The 20,592-nt window shown below is 45.4% G+C and overlaps 1 protein-coding gene across 5 annotated transcripts in view; it reads left to right on the forward strand.

The window, feature by feature from the left end:
* RARB (retinoic acid receptor beta) overlaps window positions 1–20,592 on the forward strand; it is a 617,794-nt gene that overhangs the window by 478,970 nt on the left and 118,232 nt on the right. Inside the window, exon 1 of one of the 5 annotated variants that reach the window (XM_036431630.2) lies at window positions 1,231–1,249. The exons of 1 other annotated variant lie outside the window; for it this stretch is intronic. Coding sequence is in view for 1 of the 4 variants with exons in the window: in XM_036431629.2 (XP_036287522.1) it covers window positions 1,961–2,117 (157 nt within the window). In the remaining 3 variants the exon portion in view is untranslated. 3 more of the 5 variants (XM_045579325.1, XM_036431629.2, XM_045579326.1) reach the window with 3 other exon arrangements.

Raw genomic sequence — 20,592 nt, forward strand, 5'->3', positions numbered from 1 at the left:
ATATGCGTTTAATTTTTTTTTTTTTTTTGGCGGGGGGCGGGGGGTGATTGTGTGATGAGAGAGGCCGCTGAAATATGCTATCGGGGTACAAGGCTGTGGAACAGCACAGTAATTACTGCATTAGACAGGGATTCCGGGGAACTGGGTTTTAGTCATGACTCTAAGCTATATTACCTTAGGCAGGTCTGAGCTCCTCTGGGCTTTTCTTTCCCTGGTTGGAAAATATTGAATAAGAGAGGCCCTGGTCGGGTGGCTCAGTAGGTTGGAGCGTTGTCCAGATACACCAAGGTTGCAGGATCCACCCCCGTTCAGGGCATATACAAGAAGCGGCCACTGAATGCATACATAAGTGGAACAACAAATCATCGTTTTTCCTTTCTCCCTCTAAAATAGTAAATAAATATATATTTTTAAAAAAATAAAAATAAGAGGAAGAATCACAGCTAATATTTCTTCCAGGATATGTCCTAAGTGTCCTCCAAGCACTGTTTCTTTTTGTCCTCACAGCAACCCACTGAGGTGGGTAGTAGCATATTCCCATTTTACAGATGAGAAAACTGAGGCCCGGTGTTTAAATTCATGTCCCAGATCGCACAGCTGGTAAGTGATGAAACTGGGTTGGACTTGGGCATCTGGTTCAGTTTTACTCCCACATCCATGCTCTTGGGCACTCTATATTTTTGCTCAGGGCAGGACCTGAAGTCCCCTACATCCCTGACTGTGTGTGTGTGTGTGTGTGTGTGTGTGTGTGTGTGTGTGTGTTTGGGACAGGAGTAACTAAGTCTTGACTACTCGCTACGCTGAAAAGTAACTGAATCCAGAAAGCCAGCTCTTTTACTCCAGAGCAAACGCAATGCCAGGGCTTGCAAGAGGCGACAAGGAGAAAAACATTATGAAATGGAAAGTTTCTCCTCTCCAGGCTTCCCCGAGGGGTAGCCGTTCCCTCTTCTGCAGCTTGGGGCTTGCCTGCGCTTTTTCGGGGAGTGGAAAAACACATAAGTTACAAGGAACTTCACCGACAGAGAGGCGCACGGAGGAATGCACGGGCTGGGCTGGGGGGCCAGAGGGTGGGCGGGAGGCGAGAAGGAGGTGAGGCGGGAACGGGGCGCTTGCGAGCTCAGCGGCTGCAAAGAAAAAAGGCGAAAAGGGGGGGGGGGGAGAGAAGTTGGCGCTCAGCGGGAGCCCGGAGCGGCGCCCGGGCTCCTCCCCGGGCTCGTTTTAAAAGCACTTTCTTGCATTGTTTTTTAAGGTGAGAAATGGGGAAGAAAGAGCCGGCTTGCATGCTCGCTCGCTGCCTGTCTCTGGGCTGTCTGCGTGTGCAGGGCTGCTGGGAGTGTCTGAGCTCTGTGAGAATCCTGGGAGTTGGTGATGTCAGACTCGTTGGGTCATTTGAAGGTTAGCAGCCCGGGAAGGGTTCACCGAAAGTTCACTCGCATATATTAGGCAATTCAATCTTTCATTCCGTGTGACAGAAGTAGTAGGAAGTGAGCTGTTCGGAGGCAGGAGGGTCTATTCTTTGCCAGAGGGGGGGAACCAGAATTCCCCCGTGCGCGCCGTTTGAGGACTGGGATGCGGAGGACGCGAGCGAGCCGGGCAGGGCTGGCCTGGGCACCGTCGGGGTAGGATCCGGACCGCATTCTGCATTCGGGAGGCTTTCTGCACGCCTTGGCTCCGAAGGAGAACTTGGGATCTTTACTGGGAACCCCCCTCCACCCCGGCCCCGGGCTGGATTGGCCGAGCGAGCCTGGAAAATGGTAAATGATCATTTGGATCAATTACAGGCTTTTAGCTGGCTTGTCTGTCATAATTCATGATTCGGGGCTGGGAAAGAGAACCAACAGCCTGCGTGCCAAAAAAGGGGCAGAGTTTGATGGAGTTGGGTGGACTTTTCGATGCCATTTGCCTCCACACCTAGAGGAATAAGCACTTTTGCAGACATTGCGGTGGTGCAGGGGAGATCATGTTTGACTGTATGGATGTTCTGTCAGTGAGTCCCGGGCAAATCCTGGATTTCTACACGGCGAGCCCGTCTTCCTGCATGCTCCAGGAGAAAGCTCTCAAAGCATGCTTCAGTGGACTGACCCAAACCGAATGGCAACACCGGCACACTGCTCAATGTAGGTTTATTTTTTTCCCTTCTTCTACCAAGCAAAAAAAAAAAAAGAAAGAAAGAAAGAAAGAAAAAAGAAAAAGAGAGAGAGAGAGAATGAATTGTCTCTCTTGCATGCAATAAAGACATTGGAAACAAACTAGCCCTGGTAGCAAGACAAAGGGTTTAATGATTTAAGGCTGGAAGGGTGTGATATGCTGGCGTGTGCATATTGATCCCCTCTGCTGAGATTTTCCTGTAAGATGTTTTCTTCCCAAACATCCCCTCCCGACCCCCCCTGCTCCTCTCCTTACCAACCTTTGCAGCCTCTTGAAAAACAGTTTTGTTATTTTTAAATCTGCATGGAGGGGGGGTGAGGGGGTAAGGAGAGGGCGACCACAGGACTTTGAAACATTCTTCAAGTAAGGCGGTTTGACACATTGTGCAGTTTTGTTTTGTTTTTTTACTGAGATGTATGCAGAGGGGAATTGAACTTTGCTGTTCTTGGGATTAGCTATGGCTTGTGTATATCCCCCCCCCCTCCCCATGTGTCTCCACAGTCCAAAGTAATTAAAATATGACATCTCCCTTGCAAGGAACTTAGCCTGATTAAGACGGCTCGCTGCTCCTGAAGTTCATAAGCCACCCATTCAAGCGGCAGCCCCCAATGTTTTCCTTGCGAAGGGAAGGCAATATTTCTTAGCATTGACCCTGCTGCCACCTTTCCGAGCCACTTTGTTGCTCTAAGAAGTTGCTGTTTTGCTAGAAAACTACTGGCAGTGAACACCCCTTGGGCTAAGCCATCCATTATTTCCCATATCTTGCGATTCAGGCAGGAACCTGGACATGGGTTATAGGGGAGGAAATATAAGCGAGGTAGCCCAGCTTTTTCTTTAAAAAAAAATATATATATATATATATTGACTATTTGGTTATCTGATGCTGACACGGTGCCGAGGCACGCATCTGGTCAACAGTAGCCTGGCTGCTGGCTTGAGAAATGGCCAGAAGTCCCAGGAAAAATCCCACCTTCGGTGGCTGTGGTGGGAGCCTGCAGGATGCATCTGAGCCCTGACAGTGATTTAGATAAATGGCCGAGCTATCTATCACCATGTTTTTAGTACTTTATTTGACAATTCATTGGAGCATTAGCCTGAAAATGACATTTTAAATCTTTGTTTTCAAAGGGGTCAAGGTTTAACTGGGAGAAATGGAGTTTTCCTAAGAACAGGGTGGCTTATCTAAAGAGAGGGGAGAAGAAGGAAGAGGGGACAGGGACAAGATTGAAATTGCCCTCTCGGAAACTTTTCTTAAGGGAGAAAGACTCGCTTCTTGGGCCAGGAAATCAACAGGTTTGCCGCTGGAAAAAAATCAATAACCGTTTGATGCCAACAGTCTGGCTTGTCTGGCTGAATATTTTGTCGAGCCTTCACCAGGGCAAAAGCAATATCATTTTCAGAAGGCGACTTCATCGTCAGCTGTTCCCCAAATGCCTTTTCTTTCCTGCTTCCTAGTTTCTTTCCAGAGAAGGCAGAGAAACTTAGCGTTACAAAGTAATTTTCCAATTTTCTTTAGACCTGTCCTCTCCAGCAATTAAAAAACTGGGGTGAACCATCCCACCTGGGGTCTCAGGGAACTGGGGGGGGGGGGGGCGGGGGGGCGCTCTCAAACTTCTTGCAGGAGAAAGTTCCAATGGAACATTTTTATTTTTAAGAAGGGGAGGGGGGGGAATGCTGAAGACCCTGGCATAAAGCTATTAGACCTAATAGAGCTTTTACAAGCAGGCATTCTCCCTTTTGTCATTAACCCTCCAAACAGGCCCATTAAGTTGTAGGAGTAGGGGGAAAAGCTTTGTTTGTTCTCAAACAAGTTAAACAAGGGATTTTTCTTATCTGGGAAGAGGAGTGGTAAATGTGTCATTCGCCTCGGGCCAGTCGATAAGCAAGAAGTGTTGATAACAGCAGAGCTCAGCTAATCAAAGAAGCTTGCATTAGGAAAAGTAAATAAAGGCATTGGACAAAGGGATTTCAGAAATTCCAGCGTCTTATTTTTGCAAAGCAGGGCAATTAGAGCTTTCCGTGGTCAGTTTCACAAGGGTTGGAATCCCACACCCTAACTTGGGGTTTAAGTGAATAAAATGTAAATATTGCTTGTGCACCATTCAGGCTGCTTTCTCTCCCATAAACCTCGTTCAGACTGGTCAGTGCGGCTAGCTGTTCAAGGGACTCGGTTTTTAAGCATAAATAAAAATTCTAACACATGTCTGCCAGGAGGGGTGTTTGGTTCAGAGGGGCATAACTGGCTAGCTAGGGCTTTTGAAATAAAAGCATATTAGGGCTAGGTTTGTATACGTAAAACATAAAAGCCACAACCTTTTCCATTTTACTTAATGACTGTTTTGACGAGAAGCAGATCTGTTTGTGCTCTTAAAGCAGAGGAAACAGTGGGCAAAGATGGGGGGGGGGGGGGGAAATAGTACTAAATTCCACCCAAAACCCCTTTCTGTTTTGATATCCTACTGGGTTTTGTTTTGTTTTTTAACAGTGTGTGTGTGTGTGTGTGTGTGTGTGTGTGTTGTGTGTAGTACTTAGAGTAAACCCTTTGAATACAAAATACAGCAGAAGCTTTTCTCAAAAGGTGTTAGACTATTGTTTTGCTTTTTCTTAATTTTTAATTTTCGAGGCAGAAAAATGATATGTCAGCCAGCTGCTGTTGGAGGAGGGCCTATAAATTGCTGGTTATAAAAATGCGAAGTCAGGATTAGTGGGCTACTAAGGGAATGTGGCATAAATAATGCGAGGGTGAGACTGCCCCTGGAAGGGATGGGGGTCTCGAAGTTTCTGTTCAGATGCCTCTTGGATTATCTTGGGCTTTTAGGCTGCTCCAGATGTTTTCGGCATTCATTGCTCATTGGGCATAGGACAAATCCTAATATCTTCGGTCTAAATATAGTTGCTTTCAGTGAAATGAGTGTGACAAGTTCTTGGCCCCCTTCCCCATCTTTTCCCTACTCAACACATCAAAGGAAAATAGGGGGGGAAATTCTTTTTGAAATGGTCTTTTGCCCATTAATGAGAAGGAATAATCTGTGGTTGTTGTTTTTTTAAAAATAGCTGTGGTTATGTGTGATGAAGGAACGAAAAAAGTGCCATTCTCAGAGAGCTGGGACCTGGATTTTAAGTATTAAACAGTATCTAAATCCTCTCCTACTGAGATATAAATTGGGGTCAAAGTGGCAAAATCAAAGATACCCTCTGAAAGAGAAACTAAATAAAGACTGACAGCCACTGTATGAATTGATTGGGGTTTTGAATAAATATTTCGGTGAAAAGGCTCAATTGTTTTTCTAAAGGAGGACATAATTTTCTGCTTCTCAGCCACATGACGGTGGTAACCAATACCACTAGAAAGAAGAGAAGAAAGGGGATTTTTGCTTTAAACCTCAGAGGGTGCAGGACAGGGTCGGTTGAAAACAAGTGGAAGATTCACAGACTTTTCTTCCCTGAAGGAAAAAATAGAGATTTACTAAAATAAGTGTTGCCTGTATCCGATTGCTGGGTGCTTTGGGTAGGGAGCTATTGATGGGCAACTTAGGAGAAAAAAGTGCACAAGTTTACATTTCATCACCAGAAAAGCGTAGATTCCAAAAGTAAAACAAAACAGTAGGAGTGGTAGGCATCTGTCTGCTTCAGCCTGGCCTATGGAACTGGTTTAGAAGCTCTAGTGGGCATTTGATTTTCCAGCTCAAATGCAGAGTCTTTGCATTGGAATGGGCCTCTTCCCTCCCCCTCACCCCCCTTAGTAGATAAATGATCAGAATGGCAATTTCTGATAGGTTAGCTGACCTGATTCAGAAGTTTTCTTCTCGTTTCTGAAAGCCTGGCTTGGTCCATATATAACCAGTCACTATTGTCATGAACTTTCCTTCACAGCATAAAAGTCAAAGAAAGTTCTGGATATCAGATGTTTATAATTTCCTTTCAGCATAGTAAGCCCCTGAGTTGGCTGAAAAGAGAAACCTTACCGTTTTATTCTTTATCTGTTCCACCAGCATCAATAAAGGCTTTCAGAGGGGAAATAACATGATGAAGATGATAAATTCTGCTCTCAAGGAACTTATCATCTTTAAAAGCAAACTCATTTTTTAAACACTAGAAATGTTTCCTGGGAAGGAGCTCTCTAGGAGGCAGATAGAGATGTAAAACCAAGATGCAAAAGAGAAAACTTATTTTTGAGTCGCACGGGACTTATTAAAAATAATACGGGCAGTGTTCCCTTTAGAACCTCTTATAAAGAATCTTCCATAGAGTTGGAGTTGCATGTAACCGCCAATAAATTTATCCTCAAATGACACTTTTATACTTTAAATGTTCTAATATAAATCCAGTTAACTATCAATTAAATGGGCCATTTCGGAAATGGGAGTTTTGATGAAGGTTAATCAGAAAAAAGTCTTGGCTAAAACACCTTTCCAGGAGATATTAATGTGGAATCTTGCCTTTCAAATTATAGGGCAGTTATGGCAATCATATATCTCCGATGCTCTAGAATAACCCGCCTTCCAATAGACGGCCAGAGTTCCCACGTAAATCATTGAAATATGCCAGCTATTTCGATATTGGGACGTTTCCTAGGCTGCCCCTTGAACCCAGGAGGGGCACAGAGAGTCTTTGTTTGGATTCGATGGTCAGTGTAACCAGGGTGTGCACAGCTTCATTTTTCCGTTATTACTGAAGGTCTTCTTGTGCTTCTGGGTCGTTCTTGGGAACCTGCATTCCTTTCGTGGCAATTCTTTTTGTGCGAACAGAAGGCATCCCTTGCAAAATGCATTTAAGTATTGCGATGGTGGTTCTGACTCCAGCACGTGTGTGCGTGTGTGCGTGTGTGTGCGTGTGTGTGCATGTGTGTGCGCGTGCATGTGTGCGTGTGTGTGTGTGTGTGTGTGTGTGTGTGTGTGTGTGTAGTCAGGGAAGGGGTAGAATTATTCAATTGCATTACTATGAACCATCTGTATCCGTTCTTCTCCAGCTTCGCCTTAAAAAGTTGGGATTGGGGGTGATGGAGAGAGGAGCGCAGAGGTAACTCGGGTTTCAAATTTATCAGGAGCCTGTCTGTAAGTGTCCCGGCCTAAGTACCTCTTGTTAAATCGGAGATGAGATAACCTGCCCCGTCTGTAAGGTCTAATAACACAACCTCATCCGTCACTATGCTGCCCTGAATTGTCTGCTTCCTAACCAGCTTCTTTACTTCGTCGTCAAGAAGCAGGATTCCTGTCCCATCCCGTCCCCCTAAATGCTTTCAAATGAATTTGTTTTTCAAGTTGCAAAAGCTCTGTTCCTGGGAAGCAGTGGAGGGTGAGTCTGCAGTTATGTTATTTATCCTGAGCTTTCAGAGCTTCTTAGATGGGAGTTCAAACAGGCAGCGGAACTGCTGACTTGATTTTTCTCTGGCCTTGCAGGGTGTGGGGAGCTGAAAAGGGGGCCATTCAGCAAGATAAGACCCTTGGTCCGCAGCATGATAAGGCGAGGATAACAGGGACTGACGTCAGGGACGTGGCTGAGCCTGGCCAAGCATTTCCTCTGGTCAGGGCACCGGGGTCCCAGAGGCCACCAGGCCTCCCTCAGAGGCTGCCGGCGTGAACCAGCTCTGATGGGGAGAGGAAAGCTCATTTTCACAGGGGTGATCGTGGTGACAGGGTCCCTCCTTCCCAAAACGGAGATTGCTCCAAACAGAACATAGAAGAACTTGGAGGGGTGGGGGCGGGGGCGGGCAAGGAGTGATTTTAATTCAAACAGATTTAAGATTATAATGGCAGTTGTCATATCATAGGTATTTGCTTGCTGGCTGTCAGCCGTTTCCCTCTGGTGCCTCGTGACAGCCTATCCAGCTAGTCACCAAATCGTATCCCCCATGACTCATGCCAAGTCTCCCTACAGAGCAAAATGGGAGGGAATTCACATTGTCAGAGAGTTAATCCCCGGGACTCCTATTTACTTTTCTAAGTACCGGGTCCCCACCCCCATCCGCATCATATGACAGCATTGTTCCAGCCAGTGCATTAGCCACCAGCCCAGAAACCACCGAGCACATAACCCTCCCCTCTTTCCTTCTTCCTTTTCTCTCAAACTCAGATTTTTTATTTTATTATTTTTTTTTGCAAGTATATCCCATTGGAAGTTTGGAGAAGAAATTCAAATGAAAGTGTCCTATTATTTTTTTTTCAATTGACTCCTTTCTTAAAAGATAGCTCTTTTTTTAGTTTTAGTATTGAATAGTAGTTAGTCTCCTAATTAGATTCAGATTGAGTGAATGTTTGTTGTTGTTGTTGTTATTTTTATCAGTTACTTACTGATAATAAAAAAACACAAACAAACACATAGCTGAATTCAAAATACTGTGGTAGATAAGAACAGTGCATCCATTAACTGGGGAAGAGATAGTGATCACATTTATTACAGTTTTTGTCCAATTTGCAGAGCAAATGAAAGACGGCATAGAATAAATCCCTCTTCTCACAAATATTGAAACTTTCAGGGCTCCAGTACCTTTGTCTGGTCATCCAAGTCCATAATTATAAAAAAGGCTGATGATCTGAAGGTCATTTCAGCTTCAAAAGATTTTTTAGGGCCTGGTCTATTGGAAAGCTTGGGGGTATAATTAACTAAAATGGAAATGGAGGCAAAGCGAAATTCAGTTCCTGATGTTTTAATTTAACTCCGCACTGCCATGTGTTATTGAAGAGAATTCTTAAAGGCAAACATAATTATTTCATTATGGGCCTCCGAATGCTTTCATTGGCTTTAATGACAAGAAGCTGTATAAAAAGGCATACATTTTAATTAGTCCTCCTTCTATTTACATCAGATAAATAACAAATAATTGATGAAAAACAAGTCTTGGGGAGGGATGATTTCACATGGTGCGCTGGTTACAGTTTAATGATGAAACATTTCTCTGTTGCTTTGCGTGTTAATTATGCCGACATTACCGTGGTGGGGTCGAGGGGCTAAAATACCGTTGTTGCCCTTTTTTATTACAAAAAAAAAAAAAAATCACCATGAATTGGAAGCTGAGAAAGGTACTGGAACCACATCTCAGAGGAAGTAAACGGCCAGGCCATTCATTTCACTACGTTTGTTTGCACTTATTTTGATCACTTTTCTCTTTCTCGCCTCATCTTTCAGGAGGGTTTCACATGCATTTTTATGGCCACATCTCCTCCCAAGTCCAAGTCCCTTTCTTTCTCTCTGGCTGCTCTTGGTAGGGAGACTTGCCTGAAAGCACTTAGCCAAATGCCTCCTGGAAATGCCGAGAGTCGGTCTCCAGGCCCAGGCCCGCTTTCCCTTTGATTTTATATGAAAACCCATTTCCCATGATTCATCCCTTTCGGTGTACAGAACACTAATTGTTATTATTGATTTTAAATTCCGTGACCATTACACGTAACCCAGATGACTGGCAGATAAAGGGTAATAATCCATGGAGTTCTGGAACACTTTCATGTTTGTGCGGAGTACTTTATGTGATCAATATTAACTGCCCCATTGAAACTAACGGCTGTATCAAATAACAGTCAATCAAATGAATGTGCTTGGAGATTATTTATTGAGAGCTTTAATTGTTCACTGGGGCCCTGCTTATCAGAGGAAACAATAGGAAGTCGAGATAGGAAGACCAGCTTTTGGCTTCGAGGAGGAAGGTGGAGGATGCTGACGAAAAGGCATCTCTCTGCTCATTGGGCGAGACTTTCCGGAAACCCACGTTGGGCTTCCCGTGGGCAGAAGTGGCACATACCTTACAGAGGCTACCCTGCCACCTGTCTCCCGGCCAATGATCCTCTTGCCCTGTGAAAAGTTGTCTCTCTCTGGGAGTTTTACTGCTTCTCCCCTGTAGACCCTCTCACATACATCACCCTCCCCTGCATCTCCCCACCTGTAGCCCCCTCACTGCCTGATGGTCTGAGATCATGGAAATAGTCAATGTCTACAGCTAGGTCGTGGGAATCATAATATCTACCTTGCAGGATTGGTGGAAAGATGAGAGATGATGTAAACGAGGGTTCCGTGCTTGTCCCGAAAACACACGTGCGGACGTCACCGAGCAGACCTTCTGCTCTGATTCCGTGACACCTGTCGCTTATGAGTCTTGGTGAATAGTGAACGGTCTTCTTTGTGGTCGGTATCCCTTTTCCTCGGTGACATGGTGCCTCTCTCTGTGGCTCATAACATAGGCGACAGTCCTTCCCGTTTGTCACAGGGAGGATAGCTCTGCGGTCCTGATTCAGTGCGCGGCCCCCAGATTCAGTACAAGTAGATTGACTTTTACAAGCGAGCGTTGTCACCTTCGACGTTGTCACAATGCACATGGCCCAAGGATGCTGTCAGGGGCGCAGCGCGTTTTTATTGCTCACTGATGGATTGGATCTCCTAGCGCTCCATTCAACCAAGGGCTCTTGGGCGCCTGCCAGGCCCCAGGCTCCCTGGCATGTTCTGGGGGGGACACCAGGACGGGTCTGACGCTGTCGCTGCTCTCTCCGGCCTCACGATGTACGGGACACCCTTGGGCATGCAAGTCCCTGTGATGCAGCCCCCCTTCTGACACAAACACTGGAATCGCCTCAGAACATTGGACCTGAGTTTCACTTTGATGAGAATTAAAAACCACTGCGAACCACAGCTGGTGCATAAGGTGAGGGATCGAGTGGGTGACACATTTTTGTCCCAGGGAGCAGGCTTCGCGGTTTCCCGTGTGTAGGCGTCCCAGATATTTCTAAGTGTAGTTTATAGAGCAGCGTTTTACATGGATGCTGAGCAACAGAATAAGTGCACACCTTCTGAGCATGCTTCTTGAAGATTCCCTTAAGTGTCTGTAGAGTGTTTGTTAAGTAATGTTCTTGTGAGGTGGGGCCTGATTAGATGAGGTGGTAAAACAGCCAAGTACGTATTTATGATTGTTCCTGGGGCATGTTGCTGAGTAACACACTTCCTCAAGGCTTAGTGGCCTGACACTTCATTGTCTCAGGATCCAGGGGATGGACTGGGCTCAGCTAGGCAGTTCTTCTGTTCCACGTGATGTCAGCTGAAGGCTGCGTCATCCAGGGTTAACAAGGGCTAACCAGAAGGCCGCCCCCAGGGCTGGCAGTGATGTTGTCAGGCCACCCCCAGGGCTGGCAGTGATGTTGTGGGTAGACAGCTCCACTGGGGGCTGTGCAGTAGCTGCATAGGCCTTGCTGCTCTCCGCATGGCACCCGCAGTCTGAGAGGGAGCACTCCCAGAGGGAAGAAGCAGAAGCTCCCAGTCCTCTGAAAGGCAGGATCCAGAGCTGGCATGGAGTCCCTTTCAACATATTTTGTTTCTAAGCAGCCACAGGGCTGGGCCAGATCTAATGAATCTATCTCTCCATGGGTGGGGGAGGAAGAATGTGCTGCCATCTTTAATCCATAATAACAATCATCACATCTATGCCCCGTAACAAAGAAATGACTCTCTTCTGACAAGAGAGATTAGATGGAAGGACTTCTGTGGGATTTTTGTTAGCTTGGGGTTTTTTTTGGTCTGGTTAAATATTTAACAGCATTCTACTCTAGTGATTGCACATACATTGTCACCAGTTAATCTTCACAAACAAGCCTGATAGGAAAGTATGATTATCCTCATTCTACAGAAGAAGAAGCTGAGGCTCAAAAAGGTGAGTGACGACGTGACGGCGCACAGTTGTGGAGCTGGGTTAAGTCCCAGGAAGGTGCCTCCACCCTCCACGTTCAGTGATTCACAGAGGTGTCATCAGCTTCTGCTGGTTGCCTCTGTCCTCTGTCAGCTGAGTGAAGACTCCCTGAACCAGTTTTTATGTCCTAGTAATACCAAGAAAGGACCATCGAATGTTTTGGTTTGGGGGCAATGCAGAAAAGAGAGGAAATGATGGGGATGGAGTGTGTGTGTGTGTGTGTGTGTGTGTGTGTGTTGCCTTATTTTATTGTTGGGTTGCCTTACTAACCCTGGGAGGTCTTTGAGTTTAGATAGTGTGTCCTTTGCTTCTGCTTTTCCCAGGCTAGTAGAGTACTCGTACTTGTACCTACCTGGTCAGTACTCCGTTACCGATGGCTTAGTCACGGACAGGTTCAAGCAAAAGATCTATCTAACCGAAACTGGTTTGGCTCAGTGGATAGAGCATCAGCCTGTGGACTGAAAGGTCCCAGGTTCGATTCCGGTCAAGGGCATATACCGTGGTTGCAGGCACATCCCCTGTAGGGGGTGTGCAAGAGGCAGCTGATCGATGATTCTCTCTCATTGATGTTTCTAACTCTCTATCCCTTGTCCTTCTTCTCTGTAAAAAAAAAAAATAATAAAAAAATCAATAAAATATATTAAAAAAAAGAGAGAGAGAGAGAGAGAGATCTATGCTAGATCTCAGCACCGTCCAATCGAACTTTCTACAGTGATGGAAATGATCTGTAATTCTGTGTTGGCCAGTACGGTAGTTGCCACCTGTGGGTGACTGAGTACTTGAGATGTGGCTAATATATCCATCCATTGGAGAAACTACATCTTTCATTTTATTTCCTTTTTAATTTTCTTAGCTTTCAGGAGCCACGTGTGGCTAGCGGCTACTGTACGGAACAATGCAGCTCCATGTACGCCAGCTATTAATATTTATTAAATATTTGCTCTTTACTTCCCTCTTTCATTAGCCTTTATTCTTCTCTTTACTTCCCTCTTTCATTAGCCTTTATTCTTCTTCCCTATTGCTCTAATGATCTCTTTATGTAGCTGGCAAATAGACTGCAGGAGAATGTAAACAGAAAACTGCGGGGCAGTGATTTCAGTCATTGTATAACTTGCTTTCCTTCTGGGTGGGACTGTTTTTCCTGGGGCCTGGCACACACTTAGCACTTATTTTGCTCGCACTTCTGCAGAGCTAAACCAGTATTCTCACAGAATCCCCGGGGGCTGGACTTCATTATATTCTTTGTAGCAATCATACCAAGGCAGCATCCACATGTCTAGTCTTGCATTTGGTTTTTCAAATGGACAGAGTGTCTTCCAACATTTTTCAGCTACTTTCAACGTAAACGACATGAAGGCGGACAAAGCAAGCTGTACTCTATGGAAGCCTCCCTGTGTGTTCAAGGAAGTCCCAGGCTCTTGTCTCCCACAAGTGCCTTCTCTTAAGGTGGCCAGAAGTCCCGCTTTTGGCGGGACAGTCCCGCCAAAAGCGGGACGATTGTTCACCTTAAGCAAAGCACATATGTATTAGCAGGAGAAGGCACTTGTGGGAGACTTAGATTTGCTCTGTCACCCAGTGCCTGGCACATAGTAGGTGCTCAAGGAAGATGCTGAGAGGAGTTCAGTGACAACAAACTTGACATTCAGAACATCACAAGTGGCGCCTGCTTTTATTTATCCTTGTATTTCTGGATTACTTGAACCTGAAGCAAACTCGAGGGGCTGTCCAAACTTGGGAGGCTCGAGTTGGCTGTTATGACAGGCCCGTGTAAATGTACCAGCTGGAAAACAGGCCTGAAAACAGAAGAAATGGGGTATTTCCCTGAGCTTCTGGCACTTACTCTGATGGCCTTGGTATAGATTTCCTAACGGTACGTCCCATTAACCAAGACATTGCCGTTCCTCCTCCCCACCTACCTCTTTTTTCTCCACATCCCTAGAAATAGTGTGAAGCAAGCAAATAGAAATGGGACCATGTCGAGAGGAACTTTAAAAATATATGTTTTTTTCACTGATTTTTCAGAAAGAGAGGAAGGAAGAGGGAGAGAGAAAAACATCCATCGGAGATGGAGCATGCATTGGCTGCCTCCCGCATGCCCCCTGCTGGGGATTGAGCCTATAACCTGGGCCTGCTCCCTGCCCAGGTATCTAACAAGCAACCCTTCCATGCACAGGACGATGCCCAACCAACTGAGCCACACAGACTGGGGCCAAAGGAACTTTATTTTGTGTTTTTCCCCCCCAGATGATTGCAAAGCGTGATAGCTTTTCTCATGAATGATCACCGTCCTCATCATACCTAACATTAAATTTTTAATTCCTGCCAAGTGTGCAGAATGGCTTACGTCATCTAAACCTCCCAGCAGCCTGAGAGGAAGCGCTGTGCTTTCTCCACTTTATAGAGGAGCGGTCCCAGGCCTGGAGGCGTTCGGGTACCCACTGCAGACCTCTGGAGGAGGAGAAAGCGAGCTGGAAGTTCCCCACCCAGCTTTGCATAATGTGGGTTTCCTTCCCTTGGCCAACTATGCAAAGTCTGCTCCTCTCTTCTTTGTGGGGAGAGGGGATGAGGAAGGCTGGGAGTCTCAGAACCCACCGAAGAATAGAAGGCCTTCCAAGTGAAAGCTGGAAACAATACATTTTTTTAACAAAATGGGCAGTTACTCTAATTGCTTTGCCCCTACTGTTCAATTCCTTTTTATGTCCTGATTCATTAAATTATGTGCACACACAGGCTTATTATTTACAGATGTATGCACTTTTAACGGGCTCATATGAAACAGATGTTTCCCGAAAGGTAGCAGAGAGCAAGCGATCTAAACCCTCCTTAGTGGGTATCAAGTGAGCATTATGGCTCATTACCTGCAGGTCTTTTGCTGTTATTTTGAATTGCAATGTCCAGTGTGCGGGGAGGCTAATCCAATCTGTACCCTGGAGGAGCTCATAAAGAACAACAGCCCCAAACGCAGACAGCTGCATCTCAAAATAAAAGAGGGCGTGTGCCGGGGATGGGCAGGTGGTGCTCACATGTGGGCTCAGGTGGATACGAATGAGTTTTATAAGCAATTTGAGAAAAGGAGACCATTTGGATTACAGTTGATATTTTAATTTTTAAGAGCCGGATTCCATGATATCCTAATCATTAGTCTTTGAATTCATAGCCAGGCAATGATACTTTTTTTTAAAAATCCAGAATGTCTTAATTTTTTTTTTTTTTTAAGATGGAATTATTCCATTGCTCTTGTAGCTGCAGGAATGCACGTAAAGCTTGGGCAGTGCATATGACACCAAATTATTATCTACTAGATTCTGGAAGAGCTGAGGTGGGCTGTGGCCACAGGGTCTTTGTGGCTCTGCAGTAAATAAGCTTCCATTAACTGTAGCATTAGCTCCAGTTATCTATGGCTACACAGCAGACCAGCCAAGTACTTAGCAGTTCCGTCTCATTTGGGGTCTTTCAAATGGCTGCAGTGAGCTAGTGCTGGGGGGCTGGGAGGGGCTCCTCTGAGAGCCTGAGTAGGCTTGATGTTCAGCATGGCTTCTCCTTTCATGGGTGTAGTTCCTCAGCTGAGACCGATGGGACAGCTGAAGGCTGCCTGAGCAGCTCTGTCTCCATAAAGGCCTCCTCTTGTGGTGTGGGCTTCCTCACAGCATGGCAGTCCCTGGGCTCTTTCCATGGCTCCCCCCAGAATAAGCATTGCAAAGAATCTCAGATGGCAGCTGTGAGGTTCCTCAGGATCTAGCCTCATGTGTAACACACCATTACCCTCTCTGCATTGTATTGATCAAAAGGGAGTCGCAGTAGCAGCTCAGATTCAAAGGTAAATGACGTTTGGTTCATCGAGCCCTAGACGTGTGGTTCATTGAGCAGGCCGTCTTCAGAGACCGGCTATCACACTAATAATGCACTCAGAACAAGGTAGCGTGGCCTAATAAAAAATAAGCATGACCAATTCAGATTGCTGACTGGGTGGCATATGTCAGTATGTCTTCAGAATGTTGGGGAGCCATCATAATCAGCCCTCAAAGCCACAGTGAGATTTATTGTTTATGAGTTCCCAGGCATTCTCTAACCAAACAACAACAAAGGTTGGAGCAAAAAGATGGCTGAAATAATGTCATTTTTTGCACGTGGAAAGCTGGAAACCATCACAGCTGAAATATAGAATGGGAGGTGAAATATTAAGTGGCATATCAGGTTTATTGCATGTATGACCATGAGAGCGCATTTTATTTTGTCTTATGGAGCTCTAAAAAAATCCATGTAATGGATTAAAGGTATTAAAACCCCCATATTCTGCCTGGCTCTAGGCCAGGGAACAAGGTGTGATAAATAATCTCAGCAGACAGAATATGTAGGAAGGAATTTTAAAATGAACCTGTGATAGACATATTGACCTCCCTAACTAATAAAAATGCATGCATGAGGCTAGTTTTGAAGGGAAGGTGCAGATCTCACACATTTATGGTGTACATAAATATTATGTACACTCTAGCGTTAACATCCTTAAAATATTTCCCACGTCTCTGTCATATGGCTATCATACTCTGCCGTCACTCTGGAAGCAAAGAAAAGCATGGATTTTATAGGAACATGTGCAGTTACTATATGAAGAAAACGTTTTAATGTCTTATCCCTGGCTGAGTAGCTCAGTGGGTAGGAGTGTCATCCAGATACTCCAGGTTTCAGGTTCAATCCCCAGTCAGAGCACAAAAAGAATCAACCAATGAATGTATATATGGGTGGGATAACAAGTAAATGTTTCTCATTCCTTTCTCTCTTTAAATCAATCAATAAATAATCAAATCCTTTATCTTAAAGCAGGGGTCCGAAAACGAAGCCAAATCTAGCCCTGTAGCCAGTTTTTATAAATAACTCAAACATGCCACCCTTGTTCATTTGCATCTTATCTATAATCACTTTTCTCTGACAATGGCAGACCTGAGTCAGTGGTTGTGACAGAGACCAACTATAGGGCTTACAAAGCCTAACGTACCTACTCTCTGGCCTTTTACTGGAAAAGTTTGCCAACCTTGACTTAAAACATTAAAAAATGAATAGGACAGCTGAGACTATAAATGGGTGCTTTGTTTTTTGTTCATCATAATCTTGTGTGTGGATTCAGGAAACCAGTTTCAGATCAAGCCATTTCCTAACTGTGTGACCTTGGCCAAGTCATTTACCTACTCTAAGCTTCGGTTTCCTCCTGTGATGACAGAGATTTAAAAACTGATCATGATAGCTCTTCTTCACACCTTTATCGCGAGAGAGCAAGCAGGGTAACGTGAGTGAAAACACACACCGCAAGTCACCCACCACCATATAGCATGTGCTGTTGGCAGATGCCGCTGAATTGGCTGAAACTGTCACCATTCCTTTGATACCGCATAGAAGGATTCCTACGCAGATTTCATTCTTTTCACTCCTTCATTTTTTTCAAGCCACATTTATTGTGCTCACGCTACATCCCACACACTCTGTTAAGCACCGGGTGTTTATAGGCGAGGCAGTTAAAGCCTCTGTGAGTGCAAGTAACATGCCAGGTCATGGCAGCCCTGGGCACCCGTCAGGACCTTCCTCCAGGTTGGGGCCGATTTTACCATCTGGTATTTTTAGTTGTCCATTGGCGTGGGCCAAGAACAGTGTCTTCTAACGTCCCTCTAACCCAGCATGTAGCGCAGTCTCCGGACCTGCCAGGTGCTCGATAAATATTTGCCAGCAGCTGGATGTTGTCAGGTGGCAGTGACTGCCCCGTGCTGCCCAGCCTTCCATTCAGTCCATCCAAAGGTCTGCCACTTGGGGCTGACAGCAACTATGGAAGGCTCTCCCATGACAGATTTCTGTGGTAAGGAGTTGTTTAAAGAAGCTGCTTCCGAGGCTTCTAGGCCTGTGGGGTGGGGATGGATTGCGAAAACCAAGAGGTGGTCGTTGCCATACTTTACATGACTGCCTGAGAGGCTGGGAAGAGACAGTTGAGAGTGTAATGAGGCAAAGAGGACTTGTTTTATTCATATTAGCATGCACAGGAGGGACTACTATTTTGATAGGGAAATGGAAGTGAAGGTTAGGAAATCAAGATAGGAGATTGATGGGTAGGAGAAAGGCGGGAAGGTGAGTACATTGAGATTCATCAACACAATAATGACCCTTGATACAGTAAAGATGATAACTGTCTGATACTGCTATGTGACAGGCATGTGTCAAGTGCTTGACAGCGCATTACTGTTTAATGCTTACAATGATCTAAGGAGGGATATGCTATCATTTTATGGAAGGGGAAATTGAGGTTCAGAGAGGTTAAGTAACTTGCCCAAAGTCACACAGCTATCGATAGTAAGTAGAAGAGTCAAGATTGAACCCAGGCAGGCTGGCTCCAGAGTTCACACTTCCAACTACATGCCTCAATTTGCAGAAAGAAGGAAAGTACCCTGGAGGAACGAATATCCCAAAAGACTTAAGCCTTTCGGCCTGCTCATAGCTGGGAGATTGGTGAACATTTCTTTGATATTTCCAAGCTTTCCTTAGCGATTTCTTTCATCAGAACTAAAAATAAAGCACTTTGAAATTCTCACCTTCTCACATCAAGAAATATTGAAAAACCACTGTTCGGAAAGAAAAAAAAAATCAATATTATAGTGTTTCTCTAATCTGAACAATTCCATATAGAAACTTAAGAATCTTTAAAAATATCCCCAAGTGTATGCTTTGGAACTGATCTGTTCTGCCTAACTGTAGCACTAACAGAATCTTCCTATTAGTCAACTAGAAGGTTTGGAAGGCATATTTATTTACTACCTTTCTGCTGTAGTCACTCCTCCTACACACCCTGGACCTCAGGGAAGAGAGTGAGTCAGCTCCTCTTTCGGGGATTCCAAATCTTCAGGCAGCAACAATTCTCCATGCTAGTTTCGTTTTCGTGCCACATATGCTTAGGGGCAGGGAGGGAGGGGGCTTGGTCCAGAGCCCCCCACCCCCTAGCAGAGCCCGGAGCAGCCGGCAGTACTGCTGACCACATTTGGCCTGAGTTGCTGCTCCTCACAGGGTGTAGTCACACGCCCTTGGACCACTGCCAAAGGCCTTGGAACCTTGGTCTTAGCTGCTGCCATTCTGCCTGCTGGGGGCTGGTTTCTTAGCAGGGAAGATGTGAGAGGGGGGAGAGAGAGACTTCTAATTCTTGTGTTGGCTTCTGGGGGACTTTCCTATTTTATTGCTATGACTGGAAAGAAAAAAGAAGGAAAGAAAAAAAGGCTTTATTTCTGTCCCCTTAGCTTCATTTTTAGTTTTCCAGGTTAACTTTTGGTCTTTATCTTGGGGTAACTGTGTGCCTTTGACTTAGTTGGTATAGTCTCAAATTTGCTGCCAGAGATTTTGCCAACCTCTTGCCAGAAAAGTTCTATCCTATATGATAAAATATGCAAATCAACTGAACAGCCAAATGACCGGTTGCTATGATGTGCACTGACCACCAGGGAGCAGAAGCTCAACACAGGAGCTGCCTCCTAGTGGTCAGTGCACTCCCACAAGGAAGCCAGAAGCCAGGCTCACAGCTGGCGAGTGCAGCAGTGGTGGCCGGAGCCTCTCCCACCTCTGGGGCAGCACTGAGGACATCCAATTGATGTGGATCAGGCCTAAGCCGTCGGTCAGACTTCCCCTAAGGGCTCCCAGCCTGTGAGAGGGTGCAGGCCGGGCTGAGGGACCCCGTCGCCAAGTGCACGATTTTTGTGCATCGGACCTCTAGTGTAGTCAAAGAGAGGATGTCATTGTCTTCTCCCAACACCTGGTCATATCCATTCTCTGGAACCCAAGACCATTTGCCTTCAGTTCTCTGCTCTGTGTGGCCTTCAGTAAGTTGCCTAACTGCCTTGTGTCTCCAGTTCTTCCTTGTAAAAAAGAACTACTAAGAGGAGCTGTCTCATAGGATGATTATGGGAATCAAATGAATGAATACGTGCAAAATGCTCAGAGCAGAGTGGTGGTGGTGGCTAGCCTATGGTGCACGCTCCAGAATGTTAGCTATTAATACTCTGAGTTATTATTAGACTAGACTCCAAAGATATTTCTGTCATCTTCTAAGGTAATAATATTAGTCAGGTTAGGATACCTGCCTTTCAAATACACTAATAATGAAGTGTTATCTATCATTTTTTATGGGGTTTTATAGTTTTGTAGTTTACAAAGTGTCGACCTTGCAGTGTGGTATGCAGACTTGCCATCTTTGCTTCTCAGATTAGGAAGCTGAGGCTCGGATAGGAGAAGTGACTGCTTAGAGACAGAGTTAGGAGCTGAGTGTAGGCATCCTGTCTTTTTTTTTTATCCTCACCCTAGGATATGTTCATTGATTTGAGGGGGGTGAGGGGGGGTGAGAAACAGGGAGAGAGAGAAACAGGGAGAAACATCATGTGAAATAGAAACATTAATGTTAGAGAGAAACATCAATCCCAGACAAGGGATTGAACGTGCAACAGAGGTATGTGCCATGACTGAGAATGGAACCTGGAAACACTGGGTGCATGGGACGACCCTCCAACCAACTGAGCCAATCGGCGAGGGCGTTTCTGTGCAGTTTCCACTTCCCCGGTGCTACAGAAAATTATTTCACTTGTTGTTCCACTCCTTTGCCTCAAGTCTGCCCACAAGAAGCATCCTTACCCTATACCTGGGCTTTTCAACCTCAGCACTACGTGTCATCTGGGCCTGATAATTCATTGTCGTTGTTGTTGTTGTTGGGGATGGAGGGATTTCTCCTGTGCCTTGTGGGATATTTAGAACATCCCTGGCCTGTA

The sequence above is a fragment of the Pipistrellus kuhlii genome, unplaced genomic scaffold (assembly GCF_014108245.1).
Source record: "Pipistrellus kuhlii isolate mPipKuh1 unplaced genomic scaffold, mPipKuh1.p scaffold_m20_p_11, whole genome shotgun sequence".
Taxonomy (NCBI): Eukaryota; Metazoa; Chordata; class Mammalia; order Chiroptera; family Vespertilionidae; genus Pipistrellus; species Pipistrellus kuhlii.